Genomic DNA, 22,976 nt, shown 5'->3' with positions numbered 1-22,976 from the left:
TACCTCGAAGAATCCAAGAATTTTTAACTCTGTTGGAATTATTCCTCCAAGCTTATTTGATGAGAGATCTAATGATTCTACCTTAGACAAATTACTTAAGGATGATTGGATAGGACCTGTTAAACTATTATGTGAAAGGTTGAAAACTTTAAGTAATTGAAGTTTTCTAAGAAAAGTTTAAGGATGGCAACCCATTAGGAGGCTATCACCTCCCTGCTACATAGAGCCACCCCTGGCTCTCTCTCCAACCCACCTTTAGCCTAGAACACATGATTACCTCCTCTATCTATTGTCCAAAAATATGGACAACTGGGTTCTATAAGAATCCTTAAATTACAGAAAAAAGGGGGAAAAGATGATAGTATTTTTTAAGAAAAAAATCTTGAAAAAAGAGGAAATGATAGAGATGTTATACTTGGAAAAAAAAAGTAAAGACCTTAGCTTCTAGCAACCTCATAACCATAAACCAAAAAATAATATTCTTTTTAAGTCTTGTTTTTCTTAGATCTAGGAGAAAAGAGAGGTTTTTTTAAAAAAAGTAATCCGATTAAAGGGTAGAGGAGATTGAAAGGAATCTTTAGTGAAATTTTGAGGATTTTTTTGTGCCAACGAACGACAGCCTGCGATGACAATGGTGACCGACGGTGGAGGTGACAACAGTGGTCACTGGTCGGTATTTGTGGTGGCCGGATTTCTTTCAAAAAGAGAAAGAAAGAATGGTGGTTATAGAGAAAAAACAAGGAGAAGGAAATGAGGGTGGAGAGAGAAAAAGAAGTTTAAATAATTAGGGTTGGATTAGAAAGGGCACCAAAACAATGCCGTTTAAGGAAAGTTAGGGTTTAAAAAAAAAGAGCGGGAAAGAGAGAGAAAGAAGCGGGCATGAAAACAAAGAAAAGAAAAAAGAAAAAAAAGGAAAAAAAAAGAAAAGAAAAAGTGGAGGCTACTAGGGCACCAAAAAAGAGAAAAGAAAGAAAAAAAGGGAAAGTGGGCCATCCAAAGGATAAAGCCCAAATAGAGAGAAAATCCAAAAATGAGAAGTCGAGGGAAAGAATGGGATGGCCCATAGAAAAAGCCCAGTGAAAGAAAAGAGAAAAGAAGAAAATAAAATGGGACCAACAAAAAAGGAAAAAGGAAGTGAAGAAGGTCCAACAGTGGTGAAAAATAATGGACTCTTGCCTTGTACATTAAAGGTTAATTTCTTGGAGCACTTATCTTATTTTATTTTAAGTCTATTCTATTTCATTAGTATGGTTAGGATTAAAATAATGACTTAAATGTACTTAGACAGATGAAAAAAAATAGACACAATAAAATATTTAGTTATATAAAATATACATAGATAGACATGAAAAAGGTAATTATAAAATATTTAACTATAATATATATATATATAAAGAAGAAATATGATAAAAAATTCTTTTGGTTATTTTGAATAACTTGATGATAGGCATTCGTTTGGGACGCGAGAAGTCTCAATCCCGAATTACTTTTCCTTGGTGAAGGATTTTGATTAAAACTCCACCAGTATGATCAGAGGGTTTCAATTTCGAGTTACAATATTTATAATCTTAAATAAGTGTAAAAAAATTCTAAAAAAAATATAAAAATGATAATATTGATAATCATAATAAGCACAAAAATAATAGATAAAATACATAAGACAATATAGAGGTTTGCAATGATAAACATAGAAAATTTAAAGGGTAGATACAAAAAAATAATAAAATGTTTAGCTATGTAAAACATTTATAGGAAGAAAAGTAATATAATAAGTAAGTGAATAATTTTTCTTTCTAAAAGATATATGAAAAAGAGAGCAACAAAACCATAAAATAAATTAAAGTTAAAAAAAAGCAATAAAAAGAAAATTTTAAAAATGGTAAAATTATAGTGATTGTGATTAACAATAGACATTGGAATTTGTAGCACGTCACGCACCATTATTGCATCGTTTAAATGTCATGTCATGTAGACATATTGTGTGTATGAGTCAAAACCCCAATGATGGGACATTACAAGAGAGCTTGCGAAGGCGAGTCCTTTCAAAAAATTCTTTAGGTGAAAGGATACTTTCGAGTCCCACCAGTACAATGAGAGGGCTCAGAGAATGTCCTTAATATAAGTCTTTTGCTCATGTTAATGTTTTCATTCACGAAAAATATTATTTTTACTTACAAATGACTACCTTGATGATAGGATTTACTTGTTAAACTTGCGAAGGCGAGTCTCCCAAGTACTTCCTTAAGTGAGAAATACTCTCGGATCTCACCAGTATGATAGGCGAATTTGAAAAACTTCCTCAACAAAAGGTTTTCGTCTGTCATTATTTAGATTTTATGCCATATATTTCATAATTGCATCATGTGCACGTCACACCAGTAAAACCAAATAAAATATTTTAATTTGGTAATAAAATAGAGACTAAAATAAATAAGCAATAACTAGGGAAACATAAGAATAAAATCAATTATTTAGGTTATCATAGGATAACATATGATTAAATGGTATCGTTTATGGAACGGGTGTCACAGGGGTGCTAATCCTTCCCTATGCATAACCATACTTCTGAACCCACTCTAAAGCCCGTAAACCAATTTATCGTTTTTTCGACGGACCTAAAGTCTTTAAGACCTTGTCGATTAGAGTAAAGTTAATAGGTGACCAATCACACCTAGATGAAAAAGGATTGGTGGCGACTCCTAGTGTTCCATGTCTAGTGGTCGAGTTCCCGAACCTGCACGTTACGACAAATGGTACTAACAATCTCTTTCTAAATATAAAAAATAAGTGAATAATTAGCAAGAAAATCATTTTCTATCTTATTATGCAACTTCGTCTTTATAATTTTCTAACTAAAAATGCACGTTCTGTAGTTGTTATAGAAACTAGAAGAGTTAAGATAAGTCAAACTAAACAATCTAAGAATGGATATACAATTGATTTTTCTATTTTTGACATTAACTGGCATAGCTTTGAGAGAGTTGAAACACTTTGCAAATATGGATCTTGCCTAATATCAAGTTCAAAATGGTCAAATTCATATTTCATATGCAATTAAATGATATAGGAGAAGATATACAGCTGATTTTTCTGCTTTTAACATTAACTAACATAGCTTTGAGAGAGTTGAAACACTTTGCAAATATGGATCTCTCTTAATATCAAGTTCAAAATACTATAATTCATGCTGCTTATGCAATTTTTCTTGATGAGTGAAGTCATCAAGATAGAACTTTTGAGCAAGCTTGCAGATGTCATCAATCTTGAATAATTAAATCCATTTTTAGGATCAAAAGATGAGTTAAGGTAAAAAAAGAAAAGAAAAATAATTTCAAAATTTGAGGTCCAGAAAAAAAAGAAAAATAATTGTCATCAATCTTGAATAATTAAATCCATCTTTATGATCAAAAGATGACATAAGAAAAAAAAAAGAAAAATAATTCAAAATTTGAGCTAAGAAAAAAAGGGAAAAAAATCTGTAATCTCTGGGATGAAAATCTTAATGCTATGCATGAGGTTGGTCGTGTTAGAGCAATAAAAATACTCACTTGAAAAAGAGAAATATGCTTAGAAAGTTGTGCTGAAACTTATTTTTCTCTAGAAAAAACCTAGGATATTTGGAACAACTTCTCAATCGATTCCAAGGCTTTAATTAATTCAGTGAAATATGTGCGTAATTTGACTGCAAAAGATCGCTTTCTTGAAGGAAGTGACATGCAAAACCAATTTGAGAAATGTATCCAATTTGAAGGACAACAGTGCTCCTTAACTATCAAAACTTTTTTTTTTTCCTTCTACATTGAGCATCAAGAGAGTTCAAGTATTAACATTGAAGATATATTGCGCTTAAGAAAAGTTGAAGATGTACACACAAAGCAATAACCAGAGCGAGAGAATGCATGGACTCATACTTAAGATAGTTGAAGATATATATCATGTTGAAAATACATAAAATAAATTTGAGAAAGGTCACATGAAAATCATCTATAAAATAAATAGGATAAGAATAATACAACTGAAATTATTGACTAACAATCTAATAATCTGAAAAAAGAAAAGGAAATCATCTCAAGGGTCGAACAAAAGCTGTGAGAATATATACAAAAGAAAGTTCACGACAATATATAAAATGATAGAACCCGTACCACACATGGCTTGAAAAATCTCCTTGTCAGAATCCTATTTTTGCCAATGTCTTATTGGATGATTTGGCTTCCCTTGGGAGTATTGTCCTTAACTGGAACACATCCAACCTGGGAAATTTTTTAAACCTTGTCAAAGCTAAACCTTACATCTTGTTAAAAGGAAAAATGGTAATGGTAATTAAATACTGTTATGCTTTTAGAAGTACTAAAACTCACCTGAGAGCATTAATTATGTCCTTCTAACATATTTTTGCTGAACTCTTTTGGTCATCTTAATGAACCACGACGGTTTTCCAGTTGTGAACACCATGTATCCCATACTCAATCCGAATACTAGCCCACATCCATACCCCATCAATATAGAAAATCTCCAGTTCAATTCTTTTGTTGTATCATCATCATCATCATCAAATATTGTTGGAGGTGGTTCCAAACCCTGATCGTTTCCACAGCTTTTTGATAATGGGAATCCACATAAACCAAAGTTTCCAATGTAGGAATCATTTGTGAAAGTATCAAATTGTTTGCCTCTAGGAATGGATCCGATGAAATTATTCCAAGAAAGGTTTAATAACGCTAAGAATCCAAGATTGTTTAACTGAACTGGAATTCTTCCGTCAAGCTTGTTTGATGAGAGATCTAATGATTCAACCTTAGACAAATTACTTAAGGATGACGGGATAGGACCTGTGAAACTATTGTGAGAAAGGTTGAGGACTATAAGTGATTGAAGTTTTCCAATTATTTCAGGAATATGTCCACTGAATTGATTATTTGAGAAGTCAACAACCATCAAAGAGGTTAAGATTCTCGCGTACTCTATCTCCAACCCTTTTATTGTAATATAGAAAGATTCATCATAATACACAGAGAAACCGTAAGTGCTACCAGTTCTCATGAACTCTACTTCACCTTTCTTTTCATACCCATTGCTTGTAGCATTCAAACTTTCTAAAAGTTTTGGTGGTAAGCAACCGCTGAACTCATTGTGAGAGAGATCAATGATCCGCAAATGAGGGAAGGAAGATGCAACTTCAGAATTGACAATGTGACCATGGAATCTATTGAATCTTAAGCCGAGAACTTGTAGATTCAATTTACCTAACCAACTAGGAAAGGTGCCACTTAAGTTGTTGTTCCCCAAATCTAGAAGTGCCAAGTCCTTGCAGTTAACCAAGGATTGTGGTATTGGCCCTTCAAGCTGGTTGTTGTTGATGCGAAAACTTATCAACGAACAACTTTTAGGAAACAAAGTTCTTGATAATTTTCCATGAAAGTTATTCATAAATAGATTCATCTGTAAAAGAGAGGAAGTTAAATTTCCAAAACATTCTGGAATAATTCCGCCCAAATTATTCATAGCTAAGTCGAGAAATTGAAGGGAGCTCAAATTGCATATTGAGGAAGGGAATTCTCCAACTAACTGATTCTCTGATGCGCGGAACCAAAGTAATGAAGGTGGTAGAGTTGGAAGCGGTCCTTGAAGAAAATATGAACAAAGGTTAAGAGATTGAATATTTTTTGGAAGAAGTCGTTTTATAAAAATACAAAAAATGATACTTCCTTTTGCTCAATTGGAACTTACTTTAACATCACTCCCCAATCATAAGTTGAATAAGAACATTCTAATGAAACGAGTACAAACTATGAAAACCAATTCTTCATTATTATTTTTTTTTTTGGCTTTTTAAGTCAACATCCACTCTTATTCCATCTAACAAAAGGAAACCCTCAAATAAGAAATTACTAGTATTCTACATAGACACAAATAATTTGCTCTAACTAAATGATTTCTGATGCGCACATAGAGTTAAAGAAAATGATACACTCTCTGATGTGTCATTGTTTTTTTTTTCTTTTGTTTAATCGTTGATATATAATTATAATAATCTTTTTATTGTATCGTTTTCTACTTTGTAACCAAGAATGAAAATATTACAAATACTTAAAACAGGATTGCATATATATATATGTGCAGAAATAGGATAAAAAGGAAAAGAAAGATGATACCTGTGAAATTGTTAGACTGTATGTGAAGGGCTCCAAGAGAAGTCAAGCCTCTAGTAGTTGATGGAATTACACCTGAAAATGAAATTCTCCCCTTAAAATTTTACTACAAATAAAGCCTTTTTTTCTTTCCTGAGCACTAAGTTACTATTTTATTCAACTTTTAGTTTTTTAAAAAAAGATTATGCACAATATATTTAATTTTTTAAGATGACAAAACGGGTGGTTCTATTTTTATATAGATTAATTATATTATAAGTAGTACTAACTTTTCATTATATATTTTAAATTAATTATTTTGTTTTATAAAAAATTGTGGAAGAGGGGAAATGTGGTGAGAGGAAGAATGGACTGTTTTTAAAGAAGGAGGGTGATAGCATCTAAGGGAGTGGTGCGATGGATCCCTGATGGATGGCTCGACATAAGGTCTTGGATGATGCTGGAAGAGACATCTTGCATATTATGAGAGAAAGGGATAATGAGAACAGTTGAGTTCTCATATTCATACCTTTTGATTGTGTAATATTTTCGTGTGATCTTCATTGTCCTGGAAAATGCTTTAGGGAATGGTTTGTGTACAGTTTTGTGAGCCATTCCAAGTTAAGTGACTGAGGTTAGGAATGTAAAGGCAGTGGATTAACAAAGTCTAATAAGGAAGGAATTTTTGTAACAATGAGGTTTAAGTGGTGTTGCAGTTCTTTTGTAAGTGGCACGCTGATGCAATTGTACAGTGTTCCATACCGAGTAGCCAGGGTCCATATGCCATCAGAAGTCTCCAAGCCCCCTTGGCTAGAGACTTTAGATGGCACAATGGCTGCGGTTCTTAATAAAAATACTTAGGCTTTTCAAAAAAAACATTGATACAAGTATTTTGGAGGGTATAAGTAATTGGATATCAAATTGTCTAAATCTGATAAATTCTACAATAATTAAGAAAGTCAGCTTTTTCACGAATTCTATCAGCCATATTTATACTAAATTTGGAATTTAAATTTTTTACTTTTAATTTAAGTTTTCAAGTTCAACCAAAGTAAAAATTGAAATCCAAAATTTGAACTCATGTATAAAAAAAATGACAGCTAATCATTTCAATTTGTCTAAAAAGAAGGCCCATAATTAGCGTACCTGTTAGGTTGTTCATGTCGAGATGCAAGTGGATTAATTTAGTCAAATTCCCAATTTCTTGAGGCAAACTTCCCTCCAAGTCATTCCAACCTAAAGATAAAAATTCTAACTCTTGGCACTTGAATATATTGGTTGGAATTCTACCAAATAGATTGTTGTTATGAAAATCCAAACTTTGCAATTTCGAAAGGTGATCAAACATAGTCGATGGAAGATGACCTACAATGAGATTATTATTGTTGAAATCAATATTTGCTATAAAAAAATATTGATGATGGAGAAAGATATGCAACCTGAAAACAAATTATCTCCCAAACACAACCATTTCAAGTCAGAAACATTTCTAATTGCTATAGGAATCTGCACTTTTAAATCATTGTCATATAGGAGCAAATCCTCAAAGTTTGACAAATTAAGAACACGAAGAAGACTAGATAACATCATAGATGTTGTTACCGTATAGAAACAAGCTCTGAAGTTGAGTGAAGGAATCAAACAATGATGGGAATTTTCCCCACCAAAACTGTTGTTACCAAAGTTTATATATTTCAACCAAGACAAACTAGTCAGCTCCATGGGCAATGAGCCATGAAAATTATTAAATCGGATGTTATGTTGAGCAAGAAAAGTTAGATTTCTAAGTGAGGTGGGATAGTGCCTATAAGACCCATGTTAGAAAGATCAAGAGCGATGACTATTTAAGGATAAATCTTTTAAATGAAATTTTTAAGGAGGGGTACAAGTGTTAAATTTTTATAAAAGTTTTTTAGAGTAAAAATAATTATGGGATCTTACCATAAGTATTGTCATAAATTATTTTTACAGAAAAGATCTATTTTTATATAATTATCACAAACATAAAAAACAATAAATCATGCAATAGAATATGATGAAATAGTAAAATAGATTTTAATAAATAGAAAAAATTTATAATTATTTAAGGAAAATTATTTTAAATGAAATTTTTAAGGAAGGTTATAAGTGGTAACTATTTTACATATTTCAAAGTAAAAATAATTATGGGGCCTTGCCATATGTGTTGGAGGGTAATTTCATATATTAATCTTACAAAAAAAGGTTCATTTTTTAAATAGTTATTACAAATATGAAATATTAATAAACAAAATGTTTTGTAAATTAGGAATAGAGCCATAACATTCATGTGTGTGTCAATTTAATAGAAACACATATAAATAAAAATTCTCCAATGATGGAATTTTCGAGAAGGTTATAAGTGATAGCTTCTTGAAATTTCTAGGTAAGATATTTTTCTTGAATTTTGTCTAAGTGTTGGGGTCTTCAACGAAAATTCAAATACCAAAGAGTTTTATTTATTTACAAAATGATAAAATAAAATAAATTAACAAAGACAATAAAAATAACAAAATAGGTGAAGAAAATAAAATTAAATGTTGAATTAAACAGGCTAAAAAGACAACCTATGATTAATTAGCTACCAATTAAATAAATGTTGTGAAGGTTCTAATATCTTCCTCATATGTAATACTTTTGAAACTGGTTTGCTTCGTAAACTGGAATCTATTCTTTTTAATGAACCTAAGTTAAGCCTAAGATTTCATTAGAAAAAATAGATTCAACTAGGTGATCAATCGCACCTAAATAAAAAAAAATGATGGTGATTCTTTTTTACATCAAATAGCTAAGTTTTAGGAATTCCACATTATGCCAATATTCGTTAACCGACACAAACATTAAAACTTAAAACTTTTATATTTGAATCTTAAGATATGTAGAGGACTACCTCTATTTGTATAACTCAAAAGTTTGTGGACAAACAAAAAAGTAGAAAAAAATTATTAATATTGTCATAACGTGTGGGTCCGAAAACCTAAACACTCAACTTGTAATGGAGTCGTCATCAATTTTTTTTTATTTAGGTATGATTGGCCACAATCTACTAACATAACAAAGAGAGAGAGAAATAATAAAGAAAGATAAAAGCAATAGCAATAATATAACCAAAGGAATTCAAACAGCAATTCAAGACACGCATATTATGAAAGTATAGAAGCAAAAAAAAAAAAAAAAAGAACATGATTTTTATGTTCTTTGGCTTCCTTCTTATACATAAAAGCTTTAGCCAGATACTATAAATTCTATAATTAAAAAAATTCTATAACTTCTAATTTCTTTCTTTCTATTTTTCTTCTATAATTTTTCCTCAGAATAGTGGAATGAAGAAATATTGTAGAGGCCAAAAGAAGCAAATCCAATGGAATAGAGTAGTGTTCCCACTTCAATATTAACAAAAGACAAACATCCATAAGCTGAAAACCCAAAATTATGACCATGGATAGATCCAAACTATAATCTTAACACATCACTATCCATATATTACAAATCATAAGTTGAATCAGAAAATTATAATGGAACTTAATAATATGCAAGCACAAACTATGGAAAAAAGATTACTCCATTAATTTGTCATGAATTATTTGTCATTATTTAACTTCCAGAAAAATTGACAAAAAAAATATTGAAATATTAAAATTTTAATTTTTTTATAAAATTGATGTATTATGATTTTTAATGTCAAGTTTTTTTAAAAAATATCATGAAAATATAGTTCTTTATCAATTAGTCTTAACATTTACATTTTTAAATGTTTTAAATTTAGGTTCTTTCTCATTTTTATGAATATCTAAAATTTTTAATTTTTCTGTATTAGATGTAGATTTTCATTTTTCTTTTACATTGTGGTATTAAAAATCAATTAATAAAAAATCTTAAAGTGGAAAACCTTTTTCTTGAATTATGTGTCAAAGCATTGCATTAATTAATACTTTTAACAATTAAAGAAGTATAATGTATAATTTTCATCTCAAATACTTAAAAAGGATTGCAGATTGATATGCAAATTACAATTGAAAAGGAGAAGAAAGATGATATTATACCTGTCAAGTGGTTACCCCAAAACTCAAGGTGCTTAATAGAAGTCAAGTTTCCAACAGTTGATGGAATTTCACCTGAAACATAAAATTCAGTCCCTCAAACTAGGTTAAAATTTTACCTTGCATTTTCTTCTATGAGCACTAAGCATCTATTTTATTTATCTTTATTTTTCAAAAAAACAAAATTATTCAAATTCCCGATTTCTTAAGGCAAACTTCCCTCCAAGGCATTGATTTCTAACTCTTGACTTTTGAATAAATTGGTCAAAATTCTACCAGAAAGATGGTTGGATCTTAATTAAACTTAGAGGAAGCTGATCAAATATAGCTGATGGAAGTTGATCTACAATGACATTATTAGTGTTGAAATCAATATTTACGATAAAGAAATATTGATTATGGAGAAAGATATGCAACCTGAAAACAGATTATCTCCCAAATGAAATAATTTCAACTTAGAAAGATTTCTGATTGCTATAGGAATTTACCCTTTCATATCATTACCATCAACATCTCAGTGTTTGACCAAGAGCCCAAAGAAGACAGGATAACACCAGAAAAGTGATTACTGTACAAAAGAAGAAGAAAAAAGAAGATATTGCTCAAGTTGCGCTGAAGGAAGAATGGTAGTGTCAAAAGAAGGTCGATGTTGGTGCTGTAAGGGTGTCGGAGGGAAGCTGATGGTGACAATGGTGCAATAATTGTTATTCCTGAAAGTTGTCTAAGGCTTGAGGAATCAGAAGACATTGAGATTAATAACTCAGGTGAGGAGTCCAGATTATTGACTACCGAGCACTCTAACAAGGAGACGGTCGAGGAGTCAACTGAGGTTCATGATGTGTTAGCGGGTTCAAATGATACGAGAAATATTGATAATGAGGCATTAGCTTCAGTTGAAGGATCCTTCCAAGAAGCTGATTTGGTGGATGTTCTATTAACTGAACAAGAAGAACGATTAATGGATGCTGGTGGATTTGGTTTATTTATGTCTCCTGTTGCAGAAAGGTTGGGTAAAAACTTTAAGTCTCCTTCGTCTGGTTTTAGAAAAAATACAGGCCTTAGTGTTCGCATAGGATCTGGTGTGAGGAAGAGAAGGAAAATCAGAAGAAATCTCAGGGATATTATGTCAGGTAGGAATTCATATGACTCCCTTTCCGACAGCGACATATTGAGAAGAAACATGATTATTATTCAAGAACCTGAAACAACCTGGAATGTGTCATCTCGATTGGGATTTGTTTTTGAAACCAATAGAGGTGAAGTGGTCTGTGAGTTTTCTAGATTGGAGGAGGAAAATAGGGCGAAAGCAGCACAATAACTTCTTGTGAGTTTTGTGTGTTCTATTGTGATTAAGATTTTTGTAACTTGGAACGTAACAGGTTTAGGCAGAGGAGAGAAGAAGCGAGCAGTTAGAAGACTCGTTGGTAGGACAAAACCGGATGTTGTTTTTTTACAAGAGTCGAAGTTGAGTAGAAAGTTTAGTAGATATATCAAGTTCTTAGTGGGGGCTCAAGACTTTAAATTCAAACAATCAGAGGTGGTTGGAGAGAAGCTTTTTTGAGTTAGATTCAAGTATAGTGGAAAGGCACTACATCCTGTTAGTGGATCGTATCAGAAAAGGGGATTGAAATTGTGGTTTGGGCAACATTTATGATCGAAATGAGGTTGAGGCCAGAAGTGAGCTACGGCTTGATTTGATTGATAAATCAAGGGATCTAAGTGTTAAGTGGTGCATTGGAGGTGACTTCAATGCGGTTATGAACAGTAGGGAGCGTAGTAGTGGTTTGGATGATGATAGGAGCTCTGTGGACTTTGTTGGCTTAATTTTCGCCATTCAAATGATCAATATGCCTATGGTAGGGGGCAAATTCACTCGGGGGAAGAATTAGAGGGAGTTCATCCTTCAGCTGAATTGACAGATTTCTGGTGAATCCTATTTTCTTTGATTGGCAAGATAACATGATTCAAAATGCCTTCCAAGATCTTTATCAAATCGCAATCCAATGTGATCTAGTGGAGAGGTGCTTAATTGGGGTCTGAAACCATTCAAAATATTTAACCACTTGTTGGATAATGGAGAGTTCCAAAAAATATTTGAGTTTGCTTAGTAGAATAGTGATTCAGGGGAGTCGAGCAATAGCGGAATTTGGCACAGATTGAGAGCCATGAAGCCTAAAATTAAGGAATGGCATAACAACCTGAAGAGATCGAGAAGCTTGGATTGTCCATTCATGAGAAAACAATGGCTACTCAAGATGGGGGTGAGGATATTGAAATAAGGAATGAATTAGTAATGATGAAATCTAGACCGTCGGAGCTTTGTAAGGCTGAAGAAAGATCGTAGTAGCAGAAATCTCGAATTAGGTGGTTCTTGGGAGGAGATCATAATACTAAATTTTTCATGCAGTAGCTTCTGGAAGAAGGGTTAACTCTATTAATAGTTTAATAATCCAGGGAAGGTTAGTGGACAACCTTGGTATGATTAAAGAAGAGGTTGCGAATTTTTATGAAAATCTTTATAGTGGGAAAAGGGTTGCTAAACTCAAGGAGTTGCACTGCAGCTTTAAGACTTTGTACAAAAATTCAACAAATCAGTTGGAAAAACCATTTTCCATGGAGGAGGTTTAGGAACCGATTGAGAGTTGTTGTGATAGTAATAAAGTTACAGGACCAGACGAGTATAATTTGAACTTCTTCAAGAAGCAAAGGAGATGGATTAAAGACGGTGTGATGTAGCTTGTAGGTAACTTTTCTGTTACAGGGTTTATGGATCAGAAGATCAATGCTTCCTTCGTTACTCTCATTTCTAAGGTATGTGATCTTGAAGGACTGAAGGACTTTTATCCGGTTAGTTTGGTTAGTAGTTTGTACAAGATTATGGCAAAGGTTTTGGCTAATTATATGAGGAGGGTGGTTAAGGAGGTGGTTGGTAATAACCAATTTGCATTCATAAAGGGTAGACAGATTCTTGATTGCTCCTTGATCACAAATGAAGTTGTGGATAATATGCGAAAATATGGTAATCGTGGTTTAATACTTAAAGTTGATTTTGAAACGGCTTTCAACAGTGTTAATTAGGGGTTTATGGATCTTGTTATAAAGAAAAGGTAATTTGGTGATAGATGGAGGAATTGGATATCAGTTTTTGCGTTTCTTGTATTGTTGTCTCGATTCTTGTTAATGGCATTCCTACTCGCCAATTTAAGATGTATAGAGAATTGAGACAGGGTTGCTCAGTTTATCCTTTTCTCTTTAATTTAGTGGTTGAGGATTTTGGGATTTTAATGTATAAGGCGGTTGACCTCAGACTGTTCAGAGGTGCTGTTATTGGGAGAAATGGTTTCATAGTTACGCATCTACAATATGTTGATGACACACTTGTTCTCTGTAAACCTGATTTCAAGGATCTTACTAAAATCAAAAGGGTGTTAAGATGTTTTGGAGCTGTGGCAGGTCCGAAAATCAATTTTCAGAAAAGCGTTCTTTATGGAATTGGCGTGGATTAGAGCACTCTAAATTCTTGGGCCAACTATGCACTTGGGCCTCTTATTGGGTTCTAGTGCTAATTCGGTTAATTTTTGGTGTCTGTTGTTGGAGTGTTTTGAAGCCAGGTTAGCTTGCTGGAAATCGAAGCTACTCTCTATTGGTGGTCGTACTACATTAATCAGAGTTGTTCCATCTGGTCTCCATGTTCACTAAATGTCTTTGTTCCAAATGCCAATCTTGGTTTAAAATGAGTTAGACAAAATTCAGAGGTGATTTTATAGGGTGAGTCAAACGAGAAAAGGAAATTACATCTTATTAATTGGGAGAGAATTTGTAAACCAAGGAATTGCAGTGGTGTGGGTATTACTGATCTTATTCTTAAAAACAGAGCTTTACTTCATATATGGGTATGGACATACTTCTCTATTAGCCAAAAAACAAAAGTCTAATAAACTTGTCATGAATGCTTGCTTCGTTCCAGTTTTTACACTTGTGTAACTTGCCAAGAAAAACAAGCTCTAAGCTAGTGGAAGTCATATTTTTTCTAATGTTAAGACAGTACGAAGGGCAGGAGCTAAGAAATTGGAATTCATTTCTCCATAGTCAAAAGTATCCCACACCATTAGAAACCTGCTAAGTCTAGAACACTTATATTCGTTTCAAGACTTTCTTTATCGAATAATTTTGTGAATTTTAAATCTTACTAGTGTTTGGGCCCGTTTCGTAGTATTGTCAATTTTTATATATCATTCGTAAGATTTTTATTTACTTGTGTAATTAAACTGAAATCATAAATATAAACTCACAAATAAAAATAAATTACCACTTAATTATTTTAATTTGTCTAAAAGAATGTCCATGGTAAGCATACCTGTTAAGTTGTTTGAACTGAAGAACAAGTTGTTTACTTTAGTCAAATTTCCGATTTCTTGAGGCACACTTCCCTCCAAGGCATTGTTAGATAAAATTAAATCTTCTAACTCTTGGCACTTGAATAAACTGGTTGGAATTTTACCTGAAACATTGTTCCATTCCAACATTAGAAATTGTAATTTAGGAAGGTGATCAAATAAAGCCAATGGAAGTTGACCTCCAATGAGATTATTAGTGTTGAAACCAATATTCACAATAAAGATATATTGAAGATCGAAAAAATATATGCAACCTGAAAGCTGATTCTGTCGCAAGTCCAACAATTTCAACTTAGAAAGATTTCCGATGGTTACAGGAATCTGCCCTTTCAAATCATTGTCATATAGGAACAACTCCTTAAGCTTTGACAAAGAACCCAAAGAAGATGGGATAATACCAGAGAAGTTGTTACTGTACAGAGACAATCTCTGAAGTTGAGTGAAGGAATCAAACCATGATGGGATTTCCCCAACGAAGTTGTTGTTACCGAAGTTTATATATTGCAAGGAAGACAAATTAGCCAACTGCATGGGTAACGAGCCTTGAAAATTGTTGTTTCGGATGTTAAGCTGAGTAAGAAAAGAGAGATTTCCCAAGTGAGGTGGGATGGTGCCTACAAGACCCATGTCAGAAAGATTAAGAGTGACGACTCTTTGATGATCGGATCTGCAAGTGACACCAATCCAATTGCAAACGGAGGTAGTAGTAGACCAGTTGGTTGCCAATATGTTTTGAGGGTCATGAGTGACATGGGCTTTTAATGCAACAAGAGCCAATTGGTCAGTGGTGATATTGGGTGATTCTGCCGAGAAAGCAGCCACAAAGTTGAGTAACACCACAAGAGGGAGGAGGAAGCCAGTATTTTCCATACGGTTATATTTGTGGTTGAGACAAATTTAAAAAGAAACAACGGAGTTTGTTGCATCATTGTGTTGGTTGATGCTCTCATTCTTTAAATATTAGCAGACGCACGTTTCGAACTTGGTTGAAGGCTTGAAGCATTCTTTGCGAAGCTATGCGGTTGACTAGTTCTATAGATTTTTGCACCGTGAAAAGGCCCTGCAAATCAAAGAAAAGCAAAATGGACAAATGATCGTTTCAGGTAGGAAAAGCAAATGTTTGATTGTTAATGAAGCGTCGGTCTCCACACGTTATGGACACCAAATACATATTGAACAAGAAATCTGTAAAATGCTCCTGCAATTTCAAAAACTGTTCCAGTGTTCACACGTTTCTCTTAACTAAAAAACAAAGTATAATAAACTTGTCATAAATGCTTGTTCTGTTCCATTGTTGACGCCTCTGTATCGTGCCAAGAAAAACAAGCTCTAAAGCTGTCCAATTCTAACAGAAGTCTAATTCCAAACGTTAAGGCATGACAGAGACGGTCAGAGGGGCTGGAAACTAAGTCAAGAACGCTTATATTCGTTTCAAGTCTTTCTTTATTGGATATATATGTGGATTTAAAACCTACGAGATTAATTTTTTTATAAAAAAAAATCATCTTTTACAACTTTCTTGAAATTCTATCATTAATAAGATTTTCAGTTAATTGTATAATTAAAACGCATATGATGTAAACAAATATATAGTGATACAATTTCTAAATTATTCAAAATTTAATTTCTTCTTAGTTTACCTTTCTTTGTATAGTCAATTACTTTCATTTTTATTCTTTTATATTCCTTTGTTTCAAATTAATCCATGTGTTGGAATAATTTTCTTAGGAATATTTTTTCGACAGTTTGGTGGAAGCTAATGAAAGCAGAGACCAGCTAGAAAATGAGTATATAAGAAAATAAGCAATAATAAAAAATTGTAACTTGTACAACGATTAGAGAGAAAATTGTTGATTATTCCCATTGTTAGCTGCAGTATGTGGACTTGGGAATTTTAAATTTTAAAATGCGTAAATAAAGATCTTCACCTGCCATCATTTAAAATGCGTTTACGTTTGAAGATGGGCAGAGACTAGAAGGTCTTCAGCCCGGTTGAATAGCCTCGTTTGAACTTTCATTTCGGTCGACGACTTGACTTTTGATCAAAAACTCGATTGTAATTAATTTATTTTCAATCATAAAAATAAAGAAAGATTTATTATGATTTTCAATGGCAATACTTGAACGCACCTTTTCCTCAAGTCATGGGACCCTAATTTATTGGTCTCTTGAGAGAAAATTCTTTCAATAAACGTCACCTCAAATCAAGCATTTTTGTTTTTTCTACTCTTATTATAGACCTTCAGCACCCCCAACCAAAACTAACAAGTAATTACAAAATGACTAAACATTAACTTGATTTACTTGACACAGTATATAGTTGTAAGGTATAAGGTTCCTTTTCCTTTTCTTGTTTGGAATTAATGGGTAAAATTCACCAACATTTTTCTTCCTTAATTCCTAATTACAGGATGCAGTCGAACGTATTCTCTAGAGTCTAGACAGTGTATATAGGAGGATGGAATCAATAATTGATATTATTACCTTCCACACATTCTTTATTCCTTCTTAAATGCTTGATAGTAATATGCCCGCATTCAACATGGAGTACACAAGATTTTAATTTTTTTGGTGATGCTAGTACTTCGGGGTAAACAAAAGAGAGAACGTATATGCTTTTGTTTTTTTCTTCAGCAAATCTTTTTTTATGTCTTCAGTGGTGCATTACTTGATTTCCTTTATGTAATTTCAATGATTATGCCCATTTTCTCTCATCTTTGTTCTTGTTAAACAATAAAGGTAGATTTGAAATAGATCATATATAACAATATAAATGACTATATAAAACAAAAATTTTATACATTATTATATCCAAAATTAAATTCATAATTATACTATATCATACTTAACTTAATTATCACTGATTCATAATATTATATGTCATTTAAATATCCTCGGAAGAAATTCATCAAATGTACAAATAAAAAGTTTATCATTCAGCACAAAATTTAATTACAAATTAAAGAACAGTAATCCTATCAGAGATTAAGTGATAAACCCAATATTTACTAAAAGAAACTACTACCATTTCATCCTTCTGAAATGAAAATATGGAATTTGAATGTATCTTTCTTTTTTAGTTGAAGTGAATAATAATTTTTTTTCATTTGAATGAACATGCTGATATATCTTTTTCCAATCAATTTCAATGCATGCAGCCAAAGAAATCAGTCATGTCTGGGATGAAAAACCCGACTACCAAACTAATACTATGCATGAGGTCGGTCGTGTTAGAGCAGAAAGAAAGGACTAACAAAACTGAAAAGAGTCAAGAAGAGAAATTAAACAATAATCAAAAACATTATTTTTTTAAAAAAGAAATAAAAATAAATATATTTAAGTTAAAATAACACGTGGAATGAAATTTTCATATTGTTTAATAAAATTGAAGCACTAACTTTAAGAAGATCCTGGAGAAGTTTCGTACCAACAGGATATTAAAAAGTCACATTTACAAGAAAATTTATCAAATGATTGGATTAGTATTTAATTCATCTTTTTCTATTTGAATCAACTGTGCAGCAGATTTGTTATATATAGTCAAGATCACCTTACGAAATCCCTCATCCCATGCTATCGACAAATTCCAATAAATAGTTCATAATTTTACTCTATATGTAGAACAGCTTTCAAGTTTGATCAAAAAACTGCATTTTCAATTTCCAAAGTGGTCACGAAAGACACCGCTCGCAGTCCACTGATGGCATGGAGTTAATCAGCAGGAAAAAGCAAGACCATTATATGTGTTACAGCTTGAAAATTTTGAATGACGTGCAAATTTTTACCTTTAATTGAGGCTCCAACACCTTGAAGATCAAAATATAGAAACAAAGAACCAGGGATTTTTCTCCATTTGCTAATTGATGGTTCTGTTGCTGAGTCTTCCTTGCCAAAAGCGTTGATCCAAACATCCAAATTTAGGCTAATTACCAGAAGAAAGCAACGGCCATGTAAGCCAATATTTCTTATAATTTGCAAAATTTATTTTCTTCAGTAATCTGTTAAGACAAGTTAATTTCTTAATTAACATTAATTCTCTGTTTTCTTTTTGTTTTTCCTACTTTGAGATTAGAATATGTGCAAAACCTCCAAGAAAGGAAACTAGTTCAGGGCATTCACCCCAAATCAAACAAGTGCCGTCGACCAGGGGTGTAAGCATGACAGAGAGGATGATGTTTATTCACAAACCAAAGAATAAAAAGGAAAGAAAGAAAACTGATGGAGAAGTAGATGACCATGGCAGCACCGCAGAGAAACCTCATCGGGCTGCTGACTAATTAAGGTCGTTTCAAGAGGGGCTCTTATGCCTATAGCATCTTGTAAGAAAGTTATGGTCTGATGAAATTAGTGGTTGACTGTTGTTCTTATTATGGTAATGCAGATGTTAGGTTTGGTTGTTTTTATTAGTGTAATTCAGTGGTTAATTGCATTTGATATTACTTGTAAAAGCTGCAGTTAGTTTAGTTATAGTAAATGCATTTCAGTTTTAATCTTGTGTAATGATATTATGAGAATTGCTGAATTGGATAGACTCGCATACTGGAGCAAGGTTGTACTGCCATGCATGTGTTGTGCTTTGCTAGATATATGATGAGTATGAAAGCAAAGCAAGTGAAAGATAGTTTTTGGAATAACAGAAGCTTCATATTTCTGATATGCATTGACATAGTTTATATACATAGCAAAACTTAACAAGTAAGCTTTCATCAGAAGCTAGGCACAAGAATACATGCTAATCATCACTTAAGTCATTCACTAGATGCATAGCTATCATGATTTGATAAAAGACTAGCTATCTTAATACAAAATGGTCACATATGGTCCTAAGGTTAATAGCATGCACTGATGTGGTTTTCAATGCAAGTCTTATTTCAACAGTCCTCCTTAGGACTTGCTTTGCAAACCACTAGCATCAATCTAAGGTCTTCAAACCTCTCCTTTGGTAATGCCTTGGTGAAGATATCGGCTACTTGCTTATTTGAATTACAATAGCTGAACTTGACTTCCTTCAATTTTTCTGCTTCTCGAATTGCATGGAACTTCACATTAATGTGCTTGGTTCTGCCATGATTTACAGGGTTCTTGCCAATAGCCATTGCTGATTTGCTATCCAAGAACAATTCAGTTGCTTCTTGTTGATCAAACTTTAAATCTAGAAGCAATTTTCTGAGCCAAACTCCTTGGTTTACTGCAGCTGCAGCAGCAATATATTCTGCTTCAGCAGTATACTGAGCTGCCACTTCTCGCTTTCTAGTATTCCAGCTAAATGCAGCACTTCCTAAGAAAAACACATAACCAGAGGTGCTTTTGAAGTCTTTGACATCTCCAGCATAATCACTATCACTGTAACCATATAATTTTACTTCATCCAAGTATTTGAAGTGTAAGCCAAGGTCAAGAGTGCCTTGCAAATACCTCAAAATCCTCTTGGCAGTTGAAAGATGCTAAACAGAAGGACTTTGCATAAATCTTGAGAGATAACTCACTGAAAACATGATGTCAGGCCTTGATCCACGTGGATAAAGTAGACTACCAATTAAGCTTCTGTAGATAGAAGGATCAATGAGTTTAGGAGAGTTAGCATCATTGAATTTATCATTTACAACCATTGGAGTTGCAACTGATTTGCATTTCTCCATGTTAAACTTTTTCAAAACTGTAGCAATATAGTTTTTCTGATAAAGGAAGATACCTTGGTCAGACTGATCAATTTGAAATCCAAGTAGTACCTCATTTATCCCAAATCGGTCATGTCAAACTCAATCTTTGTGGTTGCCTTGAATTGAGTTATTAGTTTTCTTCCAATGCTTGTAACAAACAGATCATCTACATATAAAGAAATCATCAACTTTACTTGATCCTAGACCTTTAAGACATAAAGTGTAGGTTCATTTACACTCTTGTAGAACCCTTTTGACTCTAGATAGCTATCCATTCAGTTGTACCAGGCCCTAAGGGCTTGTTTAAAACCATACAAGGCCTTATGCAACTGCAGGCCTTATTGACCCTATCATTAACTTTCAGCCCTTCAAGTATTTCAACATAAATATTGTCTTATAGGACTCCATTCAAGAATGCTGATTTGATATCAAGATGATGAACCTCCCAACCAAGACCACCAGCTATTGCAAGCAAAAGTTTAATTGTCTCAAATCTGGCCATTGGTGCAAATGTATTAGTAAAATCAATTCCTGGTCATTGAGCATAACCTTTTACAACCAACCTAGCTTTATGCTTGTTGATTGAGCCATCAGCATGGAACTTGGTTCTAAAAATCCATTTGGTGCCAATGACATTCATAGAATCTGTTCTATCAAGCAAGGACCAAGTTTTGTTTTTGTCAATCACACTTAGCTCCTCCTTCATGGCAGCCTGTCAGTGAACTAATTCTTTGGTTTCTGAGTAACTTGTAGTATCTGTAATGGCCATATTGCATCTGTCATAGATGCTTTCTAGAGTCCCGGTGCCCCTGACTGTAAATTCTTCATCATTAGGATCTTCAAAGGTTAATGAACCAATTCTGGTAATGTCCCTAGACCAATCAGCCTGTCTTTTGAAGCCTCAATCACTTTTGACTTCCAATTCCAATAAGTTTGCTCATCAAATTTAAAATCCCTTGCTACTGGAAACTTTTTGGAGCTCAAATTGAACACCCTATAACCTTTGGATTGCAAATTGTAGCCAAGAAAAACTCTTAACTTGGCTCTTGGTTCCAGCTTGGTTCTTTTGGCCTCTAAAACATGCACATAACAAATGCATCCAAAGACTTTAAGATGGTCAACAGTAGGTTTGATATTATTCCATGCTTCATAGGGTGTCAACTTCTCCAAAGCCCTTGTTGGAAGAATATTTTGTAGATAAAAAGCAGTATTTGTTGCTTCTACCCAAAAATGCTTAGGCATTGATTTTGCAAACAGCAAGCACCTAACCATATTCAATATTGTTCTATTCTTTTGGTCACAAACCCCATTTTGTTGAGGTGAAAATGGAACAGTGAATTGATGTTTAATACTAGTAGTAAATAAAAACCCTTCAAACTCATCTGAACTGAACTCCCTTCCATTGTTAGCTCTTAAAAATTTCACCTTGCACATTGATTCAAGCTCAACAAAGGCTTTGAACTTCTTAAATACTGAAGACACATCAGATTTAAGCTTAATGAAATGAATCCAAGTATCTTGGTGTAGTCATCAATGAACAACACAAAGTACTTACTACCACTGAGTTATTCAACACTCATTGGACCACAAACATCAGAATAGATCAATTCAAGCTTTTCACAGGCCCTCTTAGTGCTTTTCAAAGGAAATGGCAACCTTGTTTGCTTTCTTAGTTGGCAGACTTCACAAATATCAGTGTGTTCATGTATGAAGGGTAATTTTGTCACTAAATTGTTAGATTTCAGTAACTTCATTGTAGAATAGTTTCAATGCCCAAATCTCTTATGCCATAACTCAAACACATCATAACCATCCTTTTCAACAACTTTTAGACTCATGTGATGCCAATCTAGAGGGAAACATCTATTTCTCATCTTGAGAGACATTAAAACATTGCCTAAAGGCTCAATGATAGTGCACACTTTGTTTTTAAACAGCAAGGTATAGTCATTGTCTACCATTTGACCAACACTAAGTAAGTTCTGACATGCTTGAGGCACTAGAAAGACATGTAAGACATACTTGGTTCCTTTTGATGTTGATACAACAACTATACCTCTACCAATGGCATTCAGAAACTCTCTGTTCCCAATTTCTATCCTTGCACATTGATTATGATCAATTATGGTGAACAGGGATGCATTAGGTGATATGTGGCTTGAACAAGCACTATCAATTAACCAAGTCTAATGTGTCTTTCCCGTTTTGCCTTCTGATGCCATAAATAACTTTTTTATTGTCTCAGCTTCCTCTGATACTTTAGCTTGCTGGTTTTGTTGAGTAGCCTTGTATTTGCATACCTTTTCCACATGACCAAGCTTATTACACTTCCTGCACTTAACATTTAGCTTAAACCAATAATATTTTTTAGCATGGTTAGACTTTTTGCAATAGGAGCACACTACATTTCTAGTTTTCTTACCCTGTTGCCTCTGATTTGAAGTTGTTGCCTTCTCTTTGTTCCTTGTATCATCTTGAAACTTGTTGTTGCCGTCATGAAGGACATTCTTGTCCTCAAACTTTGCTTGCAAAGCTATCTCAGTATGCTCATCAAGCTTGATTTGTCTCCTTGTTTCAGCAGTTTGAATAGCATTTATCAACTCTTACACTGTCATTAAGGTGAAGTCTCTAGATTCCTCAAGAGTTGCAATCTTTGACTCAAATATTTCATGAATACTCACCAGCACCTTTTCCACAATTCTTGCATCTGAAAGCTCAACTCCCAAAAAT

General features: G+C 33.2%; 1 protein-coding gene across 1 annotated transcript; it reads right to left on the bottom strand.

Annotated features, from left to right (window-relative positions):
- Nucleotides 4,713-15,512, bottom strand: LOC18507034 (receptor-like protein 12). The gene is made up of 7 exons (XM_018124307.1): nucleotides 14,841-15,512; nucleotides 14,547-14,690; nucleotides 10,193-10,264; nucleotides 7,278-7,496; nucleotides 6,156-6,227; nucleotides 4,798-5,624; nucleotides 4,713-4,721 (listed from the first exon to the last, which is right to left on the bottom strand). The coding sequence occupies exons 1-7, from the start codon at nucleotides 15,454-15,456 to the stop codon at nucleotides 4,713-4,715; spliced, it is 1,959 nt and encodes a 652-aa protein (XP_017979796.1). The 5' UTR covers nucleotides 15,457-15,512.

The sequence above is a fragment of the Theobroma cacao genome, chromosome 7, assembly GCF_000208745.1.
Source record: "Theobroma cacao cultivar B97-61/B2 chromosome 7, Criollo_cocoa_genome_V2, whole genome shotgun sequence".
NCBI classification, from domain to species: Eukaryota; Viridiplantae; Streptophyta; class Magnoliopsida; order Malvales; family Malvaceae; genus Theobroma; species Theobroma cacao.
This window is presented reverse-complemented; position numbering and strand designations above follow the sequence as displayed.

Excerpts from the sequence above, each read along its gene's own strand:
- LOC18507034 (XM_018124307.1), bottom strand. The coding sequence starts at position 15,456 with ATGGAAAATACTGGCTTCCTCCTCCCTCTTGTGGTGTTACTCAACTTT. Across the intron at positions 14,691-14,840 it reads GCGACAGAATCAGCTTTCAG|GTAAAATTCCAACCAGTTTA; the intron begins GTTGCATATATT and ends ACAATGTTTCAG. Across the intron at positions 6,228-7,277 it reads CGACATGAACAACCTAACAG|GTGTAATTCCATCAACTACT; the intron begins GTACGCTAATTA and ends TTTCATTTTCAG.